Source organism: Pelobates fuscus, chromosome 5 (genome assembly GCF_036172605.1).
Source record: "Pelobates fuscus isolate aPelFus1 chromosome 5, aPelFus1.pri, whole genome shotgun sequence".
Taxonomy (NCBI): domain Eukaryota; kingdom Metazoa; phylum Chordata; class Amphibia; order Anura; family Pelobatidae; genus Pelobates; species Pelobates fuscus.
In genome coordinates this window covers 212244062-212266943 of record NC_086321.1, presented here as the reverse complement: position 1 = coordinate 212266943, position 22882 = coordinate 212244062, and the positions used below count along the sequence as shown (strand labels likewise).

General features: G+C 36.3%; 1 protein-coding gene across 8 annotated transcripts in view; it reads left to right on the top strand.

The window, feature by feature from the left end:
• The window catches only part of LOC134611297 (transducin-like enhancer protein 4), a 107856-nt gene that overhangs the window by 37824 nt on the left and 47150 nt on the right, over window positions 1-22882 (top strand). For 5 of the 8 annotated variants that reach the window (XM_063455018.1, XM_063455017.1, XM_063455010.1 and 2 more), the window contains 2 exons: window positions 11488-11692; window positions 13100-13116. In XM_063455018.1, coding sequence (XP_063311088.1) covers window positions 11488-11692; window positions 13100-13116 — 222 coding nt within the window. The remainder of the gene's footprint in view (window positions 1-11487; window positions 11693-13099; window positions 13117-22882) is intronic. The other 3 variants (XM_063455011.1, XM_063455014.1, XM_063455016.1) reach the window with 1 other exon arrangement.

The window sequence follows — 22882 nt, the reverse complement described above, 5'->3', positions numbered from 1 at the left end:
TTGGGACCGTATGGTTGCCCAGTCTTTTTTAGTAGCCACTTAGTCACAAACACTGGCCAAATATTAGTTTTTTTTTTTTTTTTTTTTCAAACAAAAACAAATATGAACGCTAACTTTGGCCAGTGTTTGTGACCAAGTGGCTACTAAAAAAGACTGAACATACCCCACTTGCAATACCTTGGGTTGTGTACTTTTGCAATTGGTATGTCATCATGGGAGTAATTCTCACTCCTGGGCTACCCCACGGTCTCAAAGGTAACAATACTAATCTGGCAAATGGTAATGTGAAAAAAATTTAATGTGCTATATTTGACCCTGTAACTTTCCAAAACACCGTAAAATCCTGTTAATGGGACCTTGCTGAATACAAACATGTGCGTTTTATTGCAGTAAAAGCTAACAGTATTATGACAATTGCAGCTAAAATGTCAGGGAAAAACTACAAATTTTAAAAACCAATCTCAATTTCTCAGTTTTTTTTATTTTATTTTATTAATAATAAATTATGTTATATATACATATATGAATAGTTCATGAGCAATTAAAGCCCTGTTTCTCCTGAACAAAACAATATATAATAAGTGTGGGTGCACTTAATATGAAAGAGATGAATTACGGTTAAACAGATATATATATATATATATATATATATATATATATATATATATATATATATATATATATATATATATATATATATATGTTTTTTGTTTGTTTTGTTTTGATCGGAACGTGTACTATTGACTTCATCCTGAAGGGGTTAAACAAGTAGTAGTCATGGTGGCTTTAGTAACCCTTTAAACCTGCAATTTATATTTTGTTTCTACCCGTACTTAATGAATATGATTAACGTCCAAAAGTTTATCAGACTCACCACAAATAATGCTAAAGCTTTTTAAATTGTGTTTTTGTTTTTTGTTTTTTTTAATTTATGTATGTATGTATATATATATATATATATATATATATATATATATATATATATATTTTAAACCATTTCTGTGTTAGTCCTGAGTTCTTGGGAATAACACATGCATATCATGATTTACCAAATGGTCAAAGGTATTGTTTAGAGATGCTACAACACATGCAAAAATGTGTCTGGCATTTCAGGAAATTGGTTACTTATGCCATGAGTAACCAAGTGGAGTATCCCAAATCAATAGTTTTAAGAAATCTATTAATGTACCACCGGACCACAGTACCATTTAAATATAAATAGATAATGGAATTTTCCTTATAAATTTCTCCTTTACATAAAGTCCAGTTTACTAAAATTGAAACTAGCGAAAACCATATCTCCCATTCTTACCTGTCTACCTGTTATCTGTCATCATTTAAGATTAGCATTCCTTTTAGCTGAAACGTATTAACAAAATCTATTATATTGTGCAGTGGGGAAACCACTGAAGCGTTTGTCCTGATAATGTATTATGTCCATTTTGTTTCTTAATTACAAGGCATTTGAAAAACTGACTTATTTTCCAACTAGAACTCTATTGTGGATGTCTTTTTAACTGAAAGGGCAGGTGCACAGTATGGAACCTCGCTCTTATCACACTGAAATATTGGGGAGAAAAAGGTCAAAATAGGACTCCTCTTTTCTTAAGTTAAATCGAAGGGAAGTCCTACATTGCATTTTTGTTTGTATTCACCTCCGTAGACGACCTTCTTTTTGTAAAAAGGTATGTAAAGCATTTTAGCATCTGAAATACAAAACCTCCTTTATTTTATTATTTATTTATATATATATATATATATATAGCTGTCACATTTTAATGATAGGAAGTCGGCAAAATTATTTGCCATCAATTGTGAAGGCAATAACAAGCTTTGGTGGTTTTTTCACACTCTCTGTGTTAAGTGCTTTCAGAATGACAGCGTAAACTGTGTTTGAGAACTCCAAGGAAGTAAAACTGATTAAAATGTTCATGCTTGAATGCGGCTGATGGAATAGTTCATTTGGACTTTCTGTACCTCCTGCAGTTCAAGCTGAAATATTAAAATTCAGTGGATTTAATTCTCTCTCCCCTCCGCTCAGGAAAAAAAAAAAAAAATACATTTTTAATAGGTTTTAAAATCATAATTCATTGGCTTGGAGCAGCGCATATTAAATCTATTTAAATATTAGGAGGTGACTTAAATGATTTTTGTCTTTAATATTCCTTGTTCAGAAATAGAATTGCTTTTGTTTGGTTAAAAAAAAAGTAAAATAAAATTACACGTTCTTTGTCCTTTCACATCACAATGATTAAATTGAAGAGTAGACATAAAAATATCACCCCCCTTCCTCCGCCCAAATCCACTAGAAACTGGGAAGGCTATTACATATTTCCCAACAGTCCTAGGTTTCCTGGAACCATCCTTATTTTTTTCTTCCTTCCCTATTAGGCTGCTCGCTGTAAGTGTTCACCTATGGTTGTTTTTAAAGGATTCATTAAATATGTTATACTTTCCTTATCTTTATTTTGAGCCAAATGAACCATTCATAAAATGGGAATTTAAACTAGTGTTTATGCAGTTTGTATAAATTTGTTTTTGCAACATTAGGGTTGCCACCTTTCTTGGGGGGAAAAAAAAATTCTTGGCCATGCTTATATACATATTTAATTATATATGTGTGGTATCACTTAAATACTTAAACCCACCAGATATTGTGTAACATCAAGGAAGCGTCAACATAGAAAAAAAGAAAATGCATTTGCAAGGGGAGATTTCCCTAATTAATACTAAAATACTACTTAAAATAAGTGTATTGACTGTGTGTACCATTGTGTGTGTCGGGGGGGGGGGGGGGGGAGAGGGGGTATAATGTGTATGGTATAGCAGTGTGTCGCTGTTTGTATATACGGTGTCTGGTGTGGGTATGTATAGCCGTGTGTGCATTCTAAGTCTCTGTGTGTGGGTGTGTATGGCAGTGTGTCTATCTATCATGTATAATAGAGGTGGGTATTCTGGCTTCATTTTTCTCATAATCTCCCAGAAGTTCAGTAAGACAAAAGTATCTGCCTTTCCATTGCTAATATTTTTGCATTACTGTCACTGCAAGCTGGATTTTACTTGTGGCTACAGTATGTATTCTGTATTCTTTCCAATGTCATAAAGCATATTGGCCACAAAAAAAAAACCCCAAAAAGGTGTTTTTTGTTTTTTTGTTTTTTTAATTTGTGTATGCTGACTAGTAAAAAAAAAAAAAAAAAAAAAAAAAATGCAAGATATGTGGGCGTTTAATTGATGTAATAATGCATTTTTAATCACCTATTCAAACATAACTGCTTGAGGGCTGCACTTGAGAATCAATACTTAACAATATTGATTCACTTTATGTTATGTGGTATACATAAATCTGCATAAAAATATTTACTGCCCTTTAAGAACACTAATGTTTACAATAATGGGATTGATGTTGGACACTTCTAGCCAGAATGAAGCCCGTGGGTCAAATAAAACCATGAAGGATTTTCTTCATGGACCCAAAGAATAATTGAGCTTTATTGCATTACCTCATTGATATCATATTTCTACATTACCATAAGAACATTAATCTTAATGATTTACTGCCCACTGCAGGTTTAGAAAGCATTTCAGTTTTTTCCCTCACTTTACAACTCTCATACACAATAAGGTGACTTGGAGACTTTCAAATCTGCCATTGTTGAATAAGCCTCATTGTTCATAAAGCAAAAGGTGGTTATATTCTATGGATTCTAAACTGTCATTTTTCTATGTCTGGAAATCGTAAATGAACATATACTACTAAATTATTAATTACAATTTTTTTATTTTAATAATATGAGGCTTTATTAAGGCTGTCTGCATATATATTGATACCATGTTATGGCATAAATGAGTATAGCGCTTTTAACCTTGCTACATTTAATTTACAATTTTAAAGTTTTGTATTAAGTAATTACAAACCTACATGTTTTTAATTCCTAAATCACAAGCTGCTGAATTTGACACATACAGTTTTGAGCAGTTTGGGTGCACTGGGATATAATTTGGCAAGTATAACCAGGGAATTAATTATCCACTCACTTGCGCAGTTGAGTCTCCACTGACCTCAATAGCCAAGTGGACTTAAGGAATGATCAACACAATTGGTAGTTTGAAGTTGATATAAAGAGCTTCTGTGCCATAAATTTCTACAGTATCCAAATTGATTTAGGTATTCTTTTGAGTTAAGTACCTGAATCTGGGTAGCTGGCCCTGGATATCCTGTAGTTCTAGCCTTCAGGCTGGTAATCCATCTTATTCAGGCTCTAATTTTATAGATGGATTTTCATTCATTTTTATACCTGCATTTGTAATGGTGTCCAAGACATCTCACCTGACACCTGTTTTTTCTCTGGTACTTGAGGAGGTGAGAGCAGTTATTTCCTATAGAATGTCACAGAATATGTGGCCTGTTGTTATATGGTCTAGGACGTTACACCTGGAGGCCTAGAAAACAGATGTTACTAACAAGTATATTGCTCTCTATCAATTTCTAGATATGTATAGCTAATGTACAGCAGATAAGTCTTTGACGTTTCATGGGATGGTTCATAGATTGTTTGTTAATTCTAAAATAGCCTGTGCAATGGCTGTCAAATTAAAGAAGGGGTATGCTGTATCGTCTTGTTGTATATGTGACATTTAATGGGGTCTGTACAAACATGTACGTCTTTTATGTTTGATTTGTATATTAGGGTGCAGTGATATTTCATTTTTTAATATTTAATTTTTATTGTCCTGTAAGTCCTAGCTCTTTATTTAGCCACACTTTGCCAAAGGCTTGTCATGTGACGTTGTAATTCATCCTTCACTTAAAATATCTAATGATATATATATATATATATATATATAATTATATTGGAGGGAAGGGGTTTAGAGCGTTTCCTTTTATTCTTTGAGACAGACTTTTTATTAACACTTCCCAGGCTTCCAGTTTACTGTTTGTTTTTCTTGGAATCGATTCTTAAGACGTTTTGAAGCTTTAATGTTGAGTCATCTGCTTCCTTAGGGCATAGAATGACCACCATAGTGAAGACAAAAGTGTCAGTTATGATTAATCTGTTTGCACGTTACACTTGTAATTCTTCAGTCTTTCTGCTTCTTAACAGAATTACCAACGCAGCAGTTATTGCAATGTCCAGCATCTGCTATTTTACAAACCGTTTGGCACATTCTGTAAAGAAACTAGATATCTCTGTGGAATAATGCTTGTAACATTTTTTTTTTTCTTTTTGATTTACATTTTTTATGATTAACGGCCTTGGGTTGCTGAAAATAGAAACTTTCTTGAATGCTGGAATTTCCTAAAGGGGTATATTTACCAGTGTTCATGTCTACACTTGCATATTAAGAAAAAGAGGGGGGAAAATAAATCAGATTTTTTTTATTTACCGGTAACTGCTTTAATGGAAAACTATTAGATTTTGATGTATTTACGGTTACTAACTAATTTCTTGTTGAATCTAGCAGCTTTGGGGAATATGCTGAGAGGGCATTCCTACAAATCTTGATATTCATGCTTGCGCACCTATGTGACCGACTTGCCCACGTAAATATTCACCTGGTGGTTCTAACTCACCATGTTTATTCCCCAGTTCACTGGGCAATGTAATTTTGGGTTGCTTCACTGAGCCCTGAAACAAAATGCTTTTATTTGTAAAAATGTTGCAGTGCATTTCCATTCCACCTGCTTGTTGTCATTAATAGTTTTTATTCATTTTGGTAGATTTCCTTATTGGTTTCCATGGTGCATGCAGTATTTTCATTGGCTGTAGAAATCAATTTTTTTGTTTTTGTTTTGTGTCCGTTATTAATACAAAAAAAAAAATTAGTGAGTTGGGATTAAAGTGGCTCTGTCAACTTCTGGAATCTTTGCACGTTTTGCAAACCCCCTCCCTTCCCCCTGATGGTAACTTTGCAGCTAGAGGAGTGGTGCCCCATGGTCCATGGTGAGTTATACTGTCCCCCTTCCCCCCAGAACTTTCATCTTAAATTTTTTAGCTGCAGGTGCTCCATCCGGCAGGAGCCCTCCGGTAGGTGCTCTATCCGGCAGGAGGTTGGAAATTGGGTTCTAACTTTTGATCCTTTACATTTGTTATTAAAGGTAGTATATGTTTGTAATACGAAAAGAGAAAATACAGTAAAGAAATAAAAGTGCTCAGTGTGCAAACTTAGTTTAGTATATGTTTGTTTAAAGGCATGCTTCCAGCACCATAACCTCTATAGCTCACTGTAGTGGTTATGGTGCCAGCAGTGACCTCATCCCCCCCCCAGTTGTAAAAAGACATACCATTCTTTGAAATGGTTTGACTTATTACTTGGTGTCTGCCAGGCACATATTCTTATCTCCACTACAATCTTCAGAGAGCCAGAACAACCTACACAATCCATTTCAATTATATTGTACCCATTGCATGCGGTATAGCTGAATAGGGCTACAGAATCAGAGCTAGCTTATGCAATGCAAATCTGTATGATCACATCTAAAGCAAAAAATATAAATACATTTAAAAAAAAATGTTTGTTTTGTTTTTTAACAAAAAAATAATGTTGGTGCATATTAAAAATATATAGACCTATATAAAATATATTAAAATTAATTTAATCATATATTTCTTTGGATACCAATTTCTATGTAACTATACTTCACAACAATATAAACACAACAACATTACACATATACAATCTAAAGACAAATATTTTTTGCATTCAGCAGTGTGTGTATTCAGCGGACTGTGTGTACATACGTATTCAGCAGTCTGTGTACGTATTCAGCAGTCTGTGTACGTATTCAGCAGTCTGTGTACGTATTCAGCAGTCTGTGTACGTATTCAGCAGTCTGTGTACGTATTCAGCAGTCTGTGTACGTATTCAGCAGTCTGTGTACGTATTCAGCAGTCTGTGTACGTATTCAGCAGTCTGTGTACGTATTCAGCAGTCTGTGTACGTATTCAGCGGACTGTGTGTACATATTCAGCGGACTGTGTGTTTGTGTGTGTTTGTGTGTGTGTGTGTGTGTTTGTTTGTGTGTGTGTGTGTGTGTGTATTTAGCGGACTGTGTGTACGTATTCAGCAGTCTGTGTGTACGTTTGTGTGTGCTCGTATTCAGCGGACTGTGTGCACGTATTCAGCGGACTGTGTGCACGTATTCAACGGACTGTGTGCGTTTGTGTGTGCGTGTATTCAGCGGACTGTGTGTATAAGTAAAATTTTATCTATTTATATCATTATTTAAAATTTGTATAATTTAACTCTGTGGTTGTGTTCTTCTTTTAAAACAAAATGTTAATTAGTTCGGACAACTGCACGAGTTGTTTTTTCTAAACTTAAACCTCAGTATTCGCATTTAATTGCTGTGTTGGCACTTTGATGGGAAAAAAGTTGGGATGCATTGCGGTTTGGGCACTCTGACTCAAAAAAGTTCGCCATTACTGCTCTAGTGCATAACTCTAGTGGGGTCCTATTATTATATGTAGCTTCCCTTAAGCCTGTGATAAGGTGTACAGGCCTTTACTAAGTGCTTCCCACCACTGCATTGTACGTTTGTGCATGAATGATAGTTGGCTGACGTTCCATATGAGGAAATGATTGTCTGCTGCATGAGTTTCAAGTATCTCATTGTACTAAGTGTCATGTCTGTGTAGCTGATAGCCATGCTATAACAACTAAAGGAACCTTTTGCTCTAATATACCTGCTACAAAACATGCAGAAACAAGTCTTCTTAACTGTGACAGTAAAGCGAAACCTGTGCAAACTGCTTTCAGCAGAAAAAAAAATTTTTTTTTTCTATAAATATTATTTTTTTACATATATCTAAATGCTAATTTATTATGTGCATACTGTTAAATTACTTTGAGCAGAATTTGTGCAAAGTGTGCAGCAACCCAGGCAGAGGTTTTTTTTTTGTTTGTTTTTTGTGATCTGCTGGAGGGCAATGCTGGGATTATGTAGGTTCACATGGAAATAGTCCACTCTCATGGTAGCATTTCAAAGAAACATTCTTTGGGTACTTTGTCACTGGCTAAACACATTGCAACATGTGCATTAGAAAGTATTGTAGGTTATCTGTAATTAAAGGGATACCATAGGCACCTCAACTTTAGCTTAAAGGGAAACTGTAGGCAGCCAGACCACTTCAGCTCATCGAAGTGGTCTGGGTGCAGTGTTCCTATTGCATTTAGTGCTGCAATGTAACATTGCAGCTCAAGCGAAACTGCAATATTTACAAGTCGGCCTCCAGTGTGTCTGCCTGGTATCTTACACTGGATGTCCTCATGCTCTGTGTGAGGGCATCCAGAATCAGCTATTTCCCCATATTAAATCATTGATTCACTGCCTTCCTATAGAGAGGCCTAATGCGCGCACAGCACTTGCTGTGCATGCGCATTAGCCCCCGCTCGTCGGAGGAGGCAGAGCCGCAACCCAGCACTTAAGGGACATCGATGGTGGGATAAGGTATGTAAAGGCTTTTTAACCCTTTATTTACCAGGGAGGTGGCGCAAAGGGAACTGCTTGCCAAGTATACTTGGCACTATAGTATCCCTTTAAAGGAACACTATAGTGTTTGGAATACAAACCTGTATTCCTGACACCATCTGTTTAAAATGTCCATTTAAGACCCTGCTCCTGCCCCCCCCCCTTATCCCCTGTTTAAAAGGTGATTTACTCATCTTTTTTCTAGTGCCACTAGGGGACTCTGGCCTTAACCCCGCTCCGCCTTCTTGGCTGAGAATAGTCAACCTTAATTATCTCAGCCAATTCAATGCTTTCCAGTAGGAAAGCATTGGGAGGCTACACTGCACCAATCAGCATATTTTTATAGAGATGTATTGAATCCATGCATCTCTATGGGGAGCATTCAGCATCTCCATGCAGAGCGTAGAGACGCTGAACAACCCAAAAAGCACCTCAGTGGCTGTCTGAGTGACTGACTGCCACTAGAGGTGTTCTTTGGCAGTAATTTTAACATTTACTGCTTGTCTATGCAGGCTTATTAATGTAGACACCAGAACAATTACATTAAGCTGTAGTTGTTCTGGTGACTATAGTGTCCCTTTAATGAAACCATTTTGGTGTATACATCATGCCCCTGCAGTCTCGCTGCTCAGTTCTCTTTTAAGGGGATGCATAAACAGAAACAAAAGTGAATTTATGCCTAAACAGTAAGCTGAAAATTTATATAACATACATGCAGGTTTTTAATGTGAATATCGACCTAGTTTATTCCCTTGATGAGAACCTTTTCATGTGTGATCTCGATTAAACAAGCAAACATTTGCAGTGCTAAAATTATCACGGGTGACTGTGAGATTTTGTTACTTGTATAGAACATAGTAGAATTTACTTAAACTTGTGGTGACATGTCTAACACGCATATCATTCTATCAAACTACGTAACCTATGCACAGTATCTCGAATTATAAAATAACATTGATTTTATGCTGCAACAGCATGTGGTTGTGTAAAGTGTCTTTGCTTTACTCCCACAGGTTGTGAATAATAAGGTATGTGTCACTGTATAGGTTATTCTCCTTAATCTATTTAACAGAAGTTGACCTGCACCCAAATGAAGGTTCTAAGCACACTGCTGTCTTTACTGAGGTCAAGCACTCCAAATTCTAACCTCTCAAGGGCTTTCTCTGTGCTTCCAGTGTGCTGGTAAAAATGACTTTAAACTCTTGTCAGCACAGTTACTGGTGCATGCATCACAGTCCCACTCAAATAAACCTGTCACAACACAGAGTCAGCAGCAAGAGAAGAGTACAAGGGCACGCCTCTAGCTTTTCATTCGAGCATCACTAAACGTGCACAGAGTGCCCAATTATTTCAGCATTATTGAGCAAGCCTACAGGAGAACCCATGCCTTGCTACATTAGATTTTCTTTAGTAATTTGCTCAAGTACCGCTGAGGACACTTAAAGAGCTTAAAACGGTGGCTGCAACCAGTTCCCTTTTCTGGGTTGTTAATTCAGGTTTATGCTTTCAAATTAACTGTCTCTGCATGCTGTGCAACAGGGCTAGAAAAACATGTTGGCACTAATTTTCTCAATTTTCATTCTTTTTCCTCTTTATCCGGACCACTTATTCAAAAATTACCAGTATATTATATATATGTTTTTAAGGTTTGTTTCAATATACTCTTAGGTAACTAAAAATAAAATGCTTGTTTTTCTATGTAAAATAAAGCTGTAATACTTCAACAGTAAAAGAAATTACTGATATTAATTACCCTTTGGTTATTTGATCAGTAGTTGAACCCAATGTTTCTATTTGAGCTACAAGGAACGCTCTTAAATTCTGCATGGTTTACTCAGATGTATGAATTATGATTTATTTTTTTATTAATTTTTATCAAAGGTTATTTTTTGGGTGGGGGGGTTGGGTTTTTTCAGGTCTACAAGAGTATTTATCAGGGCTTTCAGATTGACATGCAGTTTCTTTTATGTTAAAGGAACACTATAGTCTCCTAAATTAAAGGAAAACTATAGTCACCTAAAGCAGTTTTAGTGTATAGATCATTCCCCTGCAATTTCACTGCTCAATTCACTGTCATTTAGGAGTTAAATCACTTTGTTTCTGTTTATGCAGCCCTAGCTACACATCCCCTGGCTATGATTGACAGAGCCTGCATGAAAAAAACAACTGGTTTCACTTTCAAACAGATGTAATTTACCTTAAATAATTGTATCTCAATCTCTAAATTGAACTTTAATCACATACAGGAGCCTCTTGCAGGGTCTAGCAAGCTATTAACATAGCAGGGGATAAGAAAATCTTAATTAAACAGAACTTGCAAGAAAGAGCCCAAATAGGGCTCTGTTTACAGGAAGTGTTTATGGAAGGCTGTGCAAGTCACATGCAGGGAGGTGTGACTAGGGTTCATAAACAAAGGGATTTATCTCCTAAATGGCAGAGGCTGCAGGGGCATGTTCTATACACCAAAACTGCTTCATTAAGCTAAAGTTGTTCAGGTGACTATAGTGTCCCTTTAATAGTTGGTTTTTTTTTTTCTAGTTGTCTGTATTTAAATTATGACTCTGTAGGCTCTGTATGTTGGTCACATTTTTGAATTTAGAAAGCTTGGAGTACAAATCTGTCACTTTTCAAAAGTTGTACTATGACTTGCTGTATTGTTATCATCTAAACAGACATTGGTAATTATGTTTTTATATTCAGAGATGAAAGACTTTGTACAGTGGTGGTCAATATTGGCTTTCTTCCAAACTTTAAAATATATGTGAAAACTTGTACGGTGTCAATCTTTTTGGCAGGGCTTTAAAATGTTCAGTTCCGAGTACTAGCCAGGCCTTAAAACTTACCTGCTACTAGAAGCCATTATGTTTTGCTCACCATTGGCTTTTGGCGAGTGGAAATATTGATCCTTGACTTTTGGTATATATTTAGTACTTTCATTATTGTGATAATGCAATTGTTACTGTATTGCTCACTGTTTTTGAGCAGGCTCAATATCTCTGTTTAATTTCTCACAGCAGCAACAACTCCAGGCACAGCATTTGTCTCATGGGCATGGTCTCCCTGTGCCTCTGACCCCACATCCTTCTGGTCTGCAACCTCCAGCCATTCCTCCAATTGGTAGCAGTGCAGGATTGCTTGCCCTATCCAGTGCCCTTGGTGGACAATCCCACCTTCCAATAAAGGATGAAAAAAAGCATCACGACAGTGATCATCAAAGAGGTCAGAGATGAAGCATGTTAAGATCTGTATCAGAATGGCTGTTTATGTAGCAAGTGGGAAATAACAATGCTAATATTTCTATTATTAACTTATATTTTCTCTTACTGCTCTTATCAATATTGTGTGTCTTTTTCCATGCATTACATCATGTAGACGTGGCCAGATATCTGGCTGTAGAATGATGCAACTATCAAATTTAAAATAGCAGGAGGGGGGTACCTTTTTAAGTCTTTTTACAACACAGTGTGTGTTTGCGTGTCATAGTTCTATACAGATATAATAAGTGGTAGCTTTCTATAGGTGCAAAACTAACCCTCTCATATAACTTATTACCTACTGCTTAACTGATTTCACACTCTATCTAGAACAGGGGTAGTCAACCTTTTAATACCTACTGCAAACCTTTGTATACCAGTGCCACAGTAACTAATTTTATTTTTATTTTCTTATTTCTAGAAAGGGTTTTTAAAAAAGAAAAAAAAAGTACTTACATTTACCTATCTGTTTGTGGGGGCAGTGTGCGTGATGGGTGCAGGGTGTGGTGTGTGTGTGTGTGTTAGAGGTGCAGTGCATCTGAGGGGGCAGTGTGTGTGTGGGGTGTATTGTGTATTTGTAGGGTGCATAGGATCTATGCTGTGTGTAGGTTGGTGAGATGTGAAAATCTATCTTAATGTCTTCCCCTTCCGCCTTCTTACCTTTTTACCAGGGAGGGAGGACTTAATGCTGCAAGCCCTGGTTGTCTAATGGTAGCATGTTCACTTTAGCCTGCAGCTCCTCCAGCTGAAGGCTCACTCTCCTATCCTCGTGTGAGCACAGCACGGTATCGGAGCATTGCCATGGTAATGCGCGGCAACTCTCTGACCAGCCTGCTCACTGGAGGAACACAGACTCTCCCAGGCCGTTCCCTCCCTTTGCTGGAACTAAGTGCCAGCAGGCCAGTGAGGGAGATCTTTAATCTCCTCACCAGCCCGACAGGGCTTACGACAAGGCTGGCTCTGCAGGCCAAATGAAAGGATCTCCACTGCCGGCCCTGGTCCATGGCCGTTGAGACCCACCTGGAGTTTTCTGCAGAAACCCACCACCGCCCACCTGAAATCCCAAACCGCCCACTAGTGGGCGGTAGGGACCAGGTTGACTACCCATGATCTAGAACAGGCCTAGGCAACCTTTGGCACTCCAGATGTTTTGGACTACACCTCCCATGATGCTTTGCCAGCATTATGGCTGTAAGAGCATTATGGAGCATATAGTCCACAACATCTGGAGTGCCGAAGGTTGCCTATCCCTGATCTAGAAGATAGTGCAAATGCATGTCTTTGTATATCGCTATAAAATGTGCACTGTCATAAGTAACTATTTGCTTTTACTCTTTTTCCCCACATGATGTTTGTGAATTGCTGCTTACAGACAGAGATTCCATCAAGGTAAGGCCAAGTTTTGCATTCTCCTTAAATTCATCTTTCATTCATATATGTCCAATGTTCTTTATACGGCGAACACCGTTCTCTACAAGGTTACAGTACATTATAAATGTTATGCATTTAACAAGCATTGTGGCTAAGCGCAATGATGAATGATAAAATAAGATGGTGGGGGAATCCTTGCATCTGTGATAAATGTGCGTATGAAGCATTTAAAAAAGAATTATAGGCTGGATTAAAGTGCACTGTCTGTACATTTTCTCCTGAAGTGCTTCATGACATAGCTTGAATATCTGTAATGCCAGTGACCTTGCACTCATAAAACATAGTAAACATCCCAGAGTCATCTTCTTGAGATAAAGCAGTTTAACTGTGCAGTCTGTAAGAGAAATAGTAAGACAGATAGTATTCAAATAATTCAGAAGCTTAGACACTGGTTGTTAATATGTTGTGGGGTAACTTATATTAAAGTGCAGTATAAAATGGTTCATTTTAGCATCATGGTTTTGATAATTCCAGACCTTGGGTGATTTTGACTTGCTCATATTATGTATTTTCATTAAGAGGTGGAATGGGAGCATGATTAATGGTTTCAAAATACGTAGGATACTTGTTTTTGTGACCCAATCTGAAAATTGAAAGATAGATTACTTTGCAGCAAAATTGGGGCTCTAGAATAGGTTCTTACTTAAAAAGCATAGAGTACAAAATGAGCATAGAATTCCGTTTTAACAGATTTTATTTCCTGTGCTCTTGTATTCTCGTACTGAAACAAGTGTTTTATTGATGTAAACTGGTATGTGTGTGATGGGGAAATGCAAAAGAATATAGTACTTTGTGTCTCTCTCTCTATCTATATCTATCTATCTATATATATATATATATATATATATATATATATATATATATATATATATATATATATATATATATATATATCATAATCTATATCTATCTATATAATCATAATCTATCACTAAAAGCTAGTGAAGAGCTTTTCCTAACATGTGAAAGTTATTTAATTGGTGTCTTCAACTGAAAGTGCATTAAGAAGCAATGGAGTCCTCTTATACTACTTATACAGCAGTGGTGATGCCATTCCTAAATTTGAATAGCTAGTAAACTGTAACTCCCTTGAAATTGGCAGACAAACAGACAGCGAGTGGCTGATAAAGTTTTATTGCATTCTTGCTTCAAGCACCATGATGAGCTATGTAATTTAAATTGGTTATGATACTTGGAGTATGTATGTGCACTGTTTCTTAGCAAAACTTATTCACCCTGCTGTTAGAGCTGTGACTCCACTTCTGACAGCATCATCTGGGCATAATTAGCCAGCCCAGAACAGAAGTTTCAGAATGGCTAATGTCAGTTCTATGCATGTTTTGCGTCTGTATCCTCAGGGGTGGGGAGTGGGACAAGGATAACCCTGTCCAAAACACTGTCTCATTTAAATAGTTTTTGTTTGTTGGAGTAACCCTTTAAGAGTTATTTTAGGATAATACGTAGAGTCTCTTACATAACTACCCCTGACATACACCTGGAAATGATTTTATTTTTATTTATTGCTCTAAACTCAGTCTGTGCTTGTGGGATGCTTGCTGTTGTAAGGCATTTAAAATGTTGAGTAACATTGTGTCAAAGTTTGAGGCCCAATGCCAAATCTACAAAGTCAAATAATTTGCTAATTTCCTAATTGTTATGCAGCCATGACATAAGAAGCAGTTAGTGGCTTGTTATGTTCTGTGCTCCATTAAGTGTTTCCTTGTTGAGAAGATGCTTTTAAATTATTTTTTTTCAAAGTCATTTTTTTGGTGTGAACCAAAAATGGTTTGTAGCCTAAATTCTCCATGATGCTCAGGTGGCCTTTTAGAGTAATGTAGTCACATCTGCCAAATTTAGGCATTACTGTCTTATGAGCTTAAATGTGCTGCTTGCCAACATAATTTATTTCAGGGGCCTTTCCTCCTAAACATTTAACAGGTAATGAATGTGCCATAAATTTTCGTCTCCTATTTTATTTTATTTTTTTATGGTCTTCTCTGCTCCTAATGTGCAAACAGACAGTTTTGGTACTCTAATTTTTGGCCATCTGTCAAAAGGAGATTTCAATACAAATTTCAATTAATGGTGCCTGATGTGTGTTTTTTCTTTCTAATTTTTTTTATTTTTTTTATTTATAGCTTCACTAAAAGCCTTTAATGTGTAGAAAATTCCAGATTTGCTTGAAGTAATTAGTGTAGCATGTAATGAGCGCTGCACAGGCCCCTGTGTAACATTTTGATATGGTAGCAAAATCTTGATTTATACAAGGCATCGGGCAGGTTTAATTGTCAGAGCCACTTGACTGTGTTTTTCTTGACAATGTCGATTATTAAATAGGGCGGTTTTTAGGAGTACTTGTAAAATGCAAATTTAAACTCCCTGAATGATTCATGCTATTAAGCAGCAATGTTCACCAACAGAAAGGGGGCATAGGCAAAAAGATGCATAAAAACTACTCACCTGCATTCATTGCTTTCTTTTCTGTCCTCCTGAAATTAATTGCTTTTTAGTCATTTTCCTTAATAAAGATGCGCTGTTAGTCATGCATTTTTTTTTTCTTCTTTCTTGTTGTCAATATGCTTCTCTCTTTGAATCGCGTATATATGGTTTTAACCCGTGACTTCCTGTGACTTTATCTGAAATAAGGTCACCAGTTCTTGACTGTGGCAAGAAGAGGAAATTGTGTTTCTTGGTTTATGAAGACATAATGCAATTTTAGACACATTACCACTGTACTCTCTCCCCATGAAGCAAAGTACATTTATTTCACTGCATTCTTTGTGCACGAAACCTTGCCAGATTGTCTAATCGTTTTTACTTTTCTTTTACCATTTAGCACAAGAGCGTGCTTATGGTTATTGCGGTCTGGCATTCTCTGTTGAAGAGTAGGGAAATCTAAGGTAACATTGTGGTGATACATAATTTTATTACTTATGTTTAACGTGCCAGCATCTGTACAAAGAAAGGCAAAATACATAAGTAATTGCTAGCACAAGTATAGTCCTCTGAAACAAAAAGGTATTTTTCAAAGTAGCTGACTTAAAATGTGCAGGCCACAGTGGAGACAAACTATACAATGTTTTTTCAATATTTAAGGTACCATTGTAATAGCTGGCGTTGACACCAGGGTGATGTCATAGGGGAGGGGTGCCTTGTTTTCGGGAGTGTCCGCAGTTAAGGCAATTTGGGTAGGAGCGTGTAGGAAATGTGAGAGAGCGACTGTAGAATTGGTGCATCGCCCTTGAAACCTGCTTGATAGCCAAAAAATCTAACAATATCAGAGTATCTTTAGACTCCAGTACATGACTGCAGAAAATGTGAAGCATAAAGGTTAAGGGGCGGTTTTTACCTTCACTAATCTCAGGCAGACCAGGACTTATATTTTAGTATTATTCCAAATACATTTGTACCAGTTCTTCCTGATGTTTATGGCCTCCCCGGGCGACACCACCATCTATGCAGTACAGGAACAGGAAAGATTTGCCCATTGTTATATTCACACCTCCCGCCACCCTCCATTAACCCTTTAAGGACACATGACATGTGTGACATGTCATGATTCCCTTTTATTCCAGAAGTTTGGTCCTTAAGGGGTTAAAAAGCAAAACAAACCTTAGTGTTTGTTTTTATTGCCAAATGTTAAATAGGTCCTCCAGTATATTTAAAAGCATTTAACAGATTTCCTATTTTTGATATGTGAATTCTGTGCATTTTGATACTTCAAGATAATAAAACACAATTTAATAGCATGACGTGTGGTGATAAATTTAAAAAAAATTAAGCAACTCTCTTGTGTTCAGGGTGATAATTGCCTTAATTAATAACAATGCTGTTATGGTGATGCTCACTCATTAATGAGACAGTAGGGATATATCAGGAGATGGGAGGCGTACGGTTTTTACTTTGTAATCAGCTTGTGGGTGATGTAGTTGACGAATACAATACTTCTTTCTCACACACCTTACTTATTATAGTTTGACATCTGAAGCATATATACAAAAACTTCTAAAACAAGTTAACATCCAATTGAAAATGAAACCATTTTTTTTTTGTTCACGCTGACTGTGTCAGTCACTGCCAGGGGAGGTATGGCTAGGGCTGCTTTAAAATGAAACCTATTGAGCAGTGAGACGGCAGGGGCATGATCTATAAATTATAACTGCCTTGTTAACTAAGGTTGTTTTGATGCCTATAGTGTCCCTTTAATGAAACTTAATTAGTGTATGTTTTTTGTTTTGTTTAGAGAAAAATGTCACCACTTTAAAAAAAAAAAAAAAAAAAAATCTTACATTTCATTATATGTAATAAACTTTTAAAAAAATGAGAAGGGAAATTTAATGCCAGTCATCCTTTCATTGTATTGACCTTGAAAATAGTTAGGGCTGCATTGATCTTGTCGAGAATCAAACCTCCAAATCTGCTGCTCTGAATAGAACTAAATGCAACAAATTCAAAAGCACTAAATGAAGAAAACAAATAAATAAATAAATATTCAACAGATTTCTTAAACACTTAATGCTAAGTAAACTTTGGCATGCATTTCATAATGTGTATTAAACACTGATGTGTGAATGCAAATGTATGTATGTATATATGCATATGTCTCTCTATCTCAGAGCTTCCAATTTCAAGTTCCATGCTACTAGCCAGATCTTCAAAGGTACTCACCATTGCAAGCCTGGAGAGTCCATGGCAAGCTAATCATGGGTGATTTTCTACTCGCTAGGGCTACATTTTTACTCTTTAGTGGCAAGTGGAAATTTTGAGCCGTGTTTAGGTCTCTCTCTTTTTCTGTGTGTGTGTGTGTGTGTATTTGTATATGTATCTCTGAAGAGTTATATAGTCGGCTGTGAAACATGATCTGCTAACAATTTGTCTGCTCTGGTATTATGTAATTCCATAATAATTTTAAATACCATTGGAGTAAATGTCTTATGTGCTGTATTTCTGCAAAATATTACTTTTTATTTATATATTTATTTTTAAACCTTTAGCTGCAAATTCCCACTTCAGATTTATTTGCCTAGAGTGACATGTTTGCTTTTACTTTTGCCATTTTCTTGTTTTTGTGGCCTAACCAGAGAGTACCGTAAGTCTCTCTTATTCTGCTGGTTTGTGATGCAGTAATTTGTTTGGGATTAATTGATATCTGCCTCCGGGCATGTAAACTGTGTGGGATGTAACAGGTGCCATAACTCTAAAGAATGTGTTTTTAATTGTTTGTTTGTGGAACAGATGAATAAACATCTTTGGGGCACGTCTGGTCCTCAGGTGGCAAACAGGAGTAAATTAATAATATGATTGGTTAAGGCAGCCTACTTCATTACAGTCTTGTCCAGTTACCGCATGGCTGAAGTGAAGTCATTTTGATGAGTGTACATTTTCCGACATTCCAAATACCGTAAGTCTTTGCAACAAAACATTTTGTTACACAATTGGATTTGGGTGTTTAGTCAAAAGACATTTGCACTCTTTCTATAGATCAAAATATATATTCCATAAGAGTTATAAAAAAAAAATGGACAAGTAAGGTTTAGTACTTTTGAGTGTTGTCTGGACTTCACAGAAACTTATTTTTTGTGTGTGTTTTTTAAATTTATTTTTGTAATACGTTTTTGCTGCTTTACGAAACTCTTGCAGTCCACATCTTATAGCACACACAAACTCAGGTTAGAAATGTCAAGTCTTACCTTCTATCACTGTCTTATCTTCTACTTCCTTTTGATTGGCCATTCCTAGGATTATTTCTGTCTGTTTACCTTACATTTATGGCATATGTAATGCTACTTGTGTAAATGAAATTCACATTAATAGTAATTGGCACTTTCTGTCAATAGTGTAACCATCTAAAATGCAAGATAAATGCAACAAAGCAATATCATGTACTTGAAAAGAGCAACTTACATAGGTTTGTTTTTGTATGCACTTTGTGCCCATCTGCTTGCTTATTATTATTTATTATTTATTAAGCACCAACAAATTCCATAGTGCTAATTAACTTCTGTTGTCCACTAGAGGCATTACCTCAATTTATATATTTTTTATTTACTCAAGAATTGAATACACTCTACTGTACAGGTTTATTTATTGTTATTATTATTTTTTTAAAAAAATTCAATTTATTTTGTTTGTCTCTTTAGAATTAACAATGGATTTTACATTGAAAGCATAACTACATGTCAAAATATATTGGATAGGCATGTAGATAAATAAAGAGCTGACACTTATGGAATGTGTACAGAGCACTACTAAAATATACTGTGTGCTGTGTTGTACATTCTTTTTTTTTTTACTCTACTAGATTGTATTTTTTTTCTCCTTTTTGTTTTTTTTATGTTTTTTTTTAATTCTTTATTTTGGTAGTGCATTGTTAAGTTTATAGGTACACATAAACATGTCAATGGAGAGCAGTACAAAGTGTCATAAGAAATAATATTATACACGTTGAGATTGCTGCACTTTTTTTTTTTTAAAAAAGAAAAGAAAATATTAACGATAGGTAGTATTCAGTGCTCGAGGAGAGAAAAAAGTAGAGAGTATACTGCCATAGGCTACGCACTGACTATGATTTCCAGGTTCAAAGATTCAATCTGGGTAATGAAACGATGAACAGTTTACAGCTTGCCAGTGGATAGGAAATCTAGACATACAGATAGACATGTATTCAAGATGTAATCGCTTATTAGTAAAGATCATGACATAGACTGGCAGCTATAAAAGAGCGTAACTAATATAATGGTATAACATGCTTTAGTAGATATTAATAAGTAAAACCACCGTTAGTAGACCTGGCTTTATGTGTGAGCAAGCTTGGGACCATGTACAAGTCTTGAGTTAGATCTAGCGGTTTCTGTGTTAGGATGTCGGTAGTGTGAGTGCTGCCCTCCTCATTTTAGGGGGGGGGGGGAGACGACTGCCTTCGTGCATGGCTAACCTCTCGGTGAAGGTGTTGCCCCTAACCAAGGGGGTGGCGGGGGGGAGGTTTACGATTCGGTGACGGAGTATGTGTGGCTGTATGGAACCGGACTAGGGCCATAGATGGCATTGCTTCATGAATGCCTGGTTGTGTTATAGTGAGCCTGGTCTCTCTATTCCTAGGTGACCCAGGTCAAAGATCGTATCCTCGTGTGGGTGATTCTGCAGTTATAAACAAAAATATATAAAGGGGGGGGGTTAGTAGTCATGGACACTAAAAGGTATATTCAGGAGGGCCTAAGACTAGTGGAGGACCCCAACACATACTGCAGATTACCTGGAGACCCAACCAAGGATATAAGCAAAAAATTTGAGGAACTTTTTCTAAAAGGCAGGGAAATGGAAATAATAAATGAAAATGAATTTAAATATTTAAACAGCAACAAACCCAAAATCCCGGTGCTATACCATCTCCCCAAAATACATAAAGATCTGCTAAATCCACCAGGGAGACCAATAGTCTCGGGGATTGATTCAGTCTCAAGTAGACTTTCAGAATATTTAGATCGTTGTCTACAATTGGTGGTAAAGAATACACCCAGTTATCTGAAAGACACACTGAATGTAATTCAGGTTTTAAACAGTATAGATTGGGAACCTCATTTTATTCTAGTTACCGCAGATGTAGGGTCTTTATACACCATCATATCCCATCAAAAAGGGTTAGAAGCGACGGAATTCTTTTTAAAACAAGCACAGACCTACCCAGAAGAACAGATCCAATTTATTCTCCAGGGGATTAAACTCATCCTGGAGAACAATTATTTTTGGTTTCATAACGATTTTTTCTTACAGAAATGTGGCACTGCTATGGGGACAAGGTTCGCGCCCAGCTATGCAAATTTATTCATGGCGTTTTGGGAACATAGCTTCATTTTGGAAGATGCAGGCTGGAGCGCGAACCTTGTCACCTATAAGCGCTACATTGATGATATTTTTTTCGTTTGGAGAGGAACAGTAGAGGAGTTACAAAACTTTCTATGTTTCCTGAATAATAACCAGTGGGGAATAGTGCTGACCACGGAATTTAGCAAAGAAAAGGTGAATTTTTTAGACTTAACCATCTATGTGGAAAACAACATATTAAAAACTAAAACTCATTTTAAAAAAGTTGATGTCAACAATTACATCAGTCTTAAAAGCTGCCATTTTTCCCCGTGGCTAAAAAATATTCCAAGGTCACAATTTTTAAGAGTTCGGAGGAATTGCTCGGATATAGACACTTTTAAGAATCAAGTCCATAGAGTTAGAGAACAATTCCTGGAGAAAGGTTACGAAAATCAGGCACTACAAAACACTGAGAGGGAAATAGAAAACATAGATCGTAAATCCCTCTTAGAATACAAACCTAAGAAAGAGGAAAAATATAAGGAGATCTCTTTTATTTGTGGTTTTAATCAGAATAGCAACCAAATTAGGAAAACTATGAAAAAATACTGGCCCTTACTAAGAAATGACCCTATGCTGTATAGCATACTACCAGACCAGCCGAAAATTGTGTACAGAGGTGCTCCCAATCTAAAATGCTTTCTAACTAAAAACCACATCAAAGAAAAAAAGTCGACTCCTTTTTTTCATAAGTTAGGTTTTTTTGGGTGTGGACAATGTCTGGCCTGTAGGGGCACTAGCAGTAGTAAGAGACACCTTACATCTTTTGAAGACCCCCATAATAAAAAGGAATATAGATTGAGAACTATGACTACATGTTTCTCCAAGAAGGTTATCTATATCCTGCAGTGCCCATGTGATCTGTATTATGTGGGGAGAACAAAACGCCCCCTACATATACGTATCAGTGAACATGTAAGAAATATCAAAAAAGGTTATGAAAAACATAATGTATCCCTACATTTTAAAACACTACACAACAGTGACCCAAGTCTTTTAAAATTTTTTGCTATTGAGAAGGTGGAGACAAATTGGAGAGGGGAAGATGTAATCAAAAAACTTGGCCAAACAGAAATGAAATGGATTTTTAACCTTAATACCCTTGTTCCTTTTGGTCTTAACGTTGATTTTGAGTTATGTCATTTTTTATAATACATTTTCCGACCATATATATTTTTTATACTATTTATTGTTCATTTATTTGTTATGCAAACGTAATTTTTATGGAAATTTTAACTAATAATGACCATTGTATGTTTTAAATATTAATATTTGTATATCCCTGTCTACCTCACACTGAAAATTATTTGAAAATTATTTGCTGTTCCTGGTTGAATATGAAAAAATATGTATGCTATAATATACCAGGATAGTTGATATATGGCTATTAGTAAATGTTTTGCCCTGAAGAGAGATTTATGAAATACATTAATTACATATCAACCTTTGAGCAATGGTAGAGGACCCCTTTTTCCTGCACAGCTCATTCCCTACATGCAGGTTCGAAAAAAACGGAAGTACAAACTGAAGCATGCTGGGAGTTGTAGGAACAACTGGAGCCCGGAAATGATGTATCGGCAATACAAGCCGAACCGGAAGTGACGCGACGGCATCTAACCAGGAAATGAAATTCAGCTGCAGGACGGCGAGGAAAAGGGCGCGAATGGATGATTTATAAACTGGATACCAGCAGACTCACAAGTACAGACTGAGGAAGCCGATAAGGACGGCGAAACGCGTTTCTGGGAGAAGAGGAGATTGGACATTCTAGTAGTAGTATACTTATACATGCTACTTCGTATGCATTTTATATATATATATATTTTCTTGTGATTTTCAATAAATGTAATTTTTTAAATAC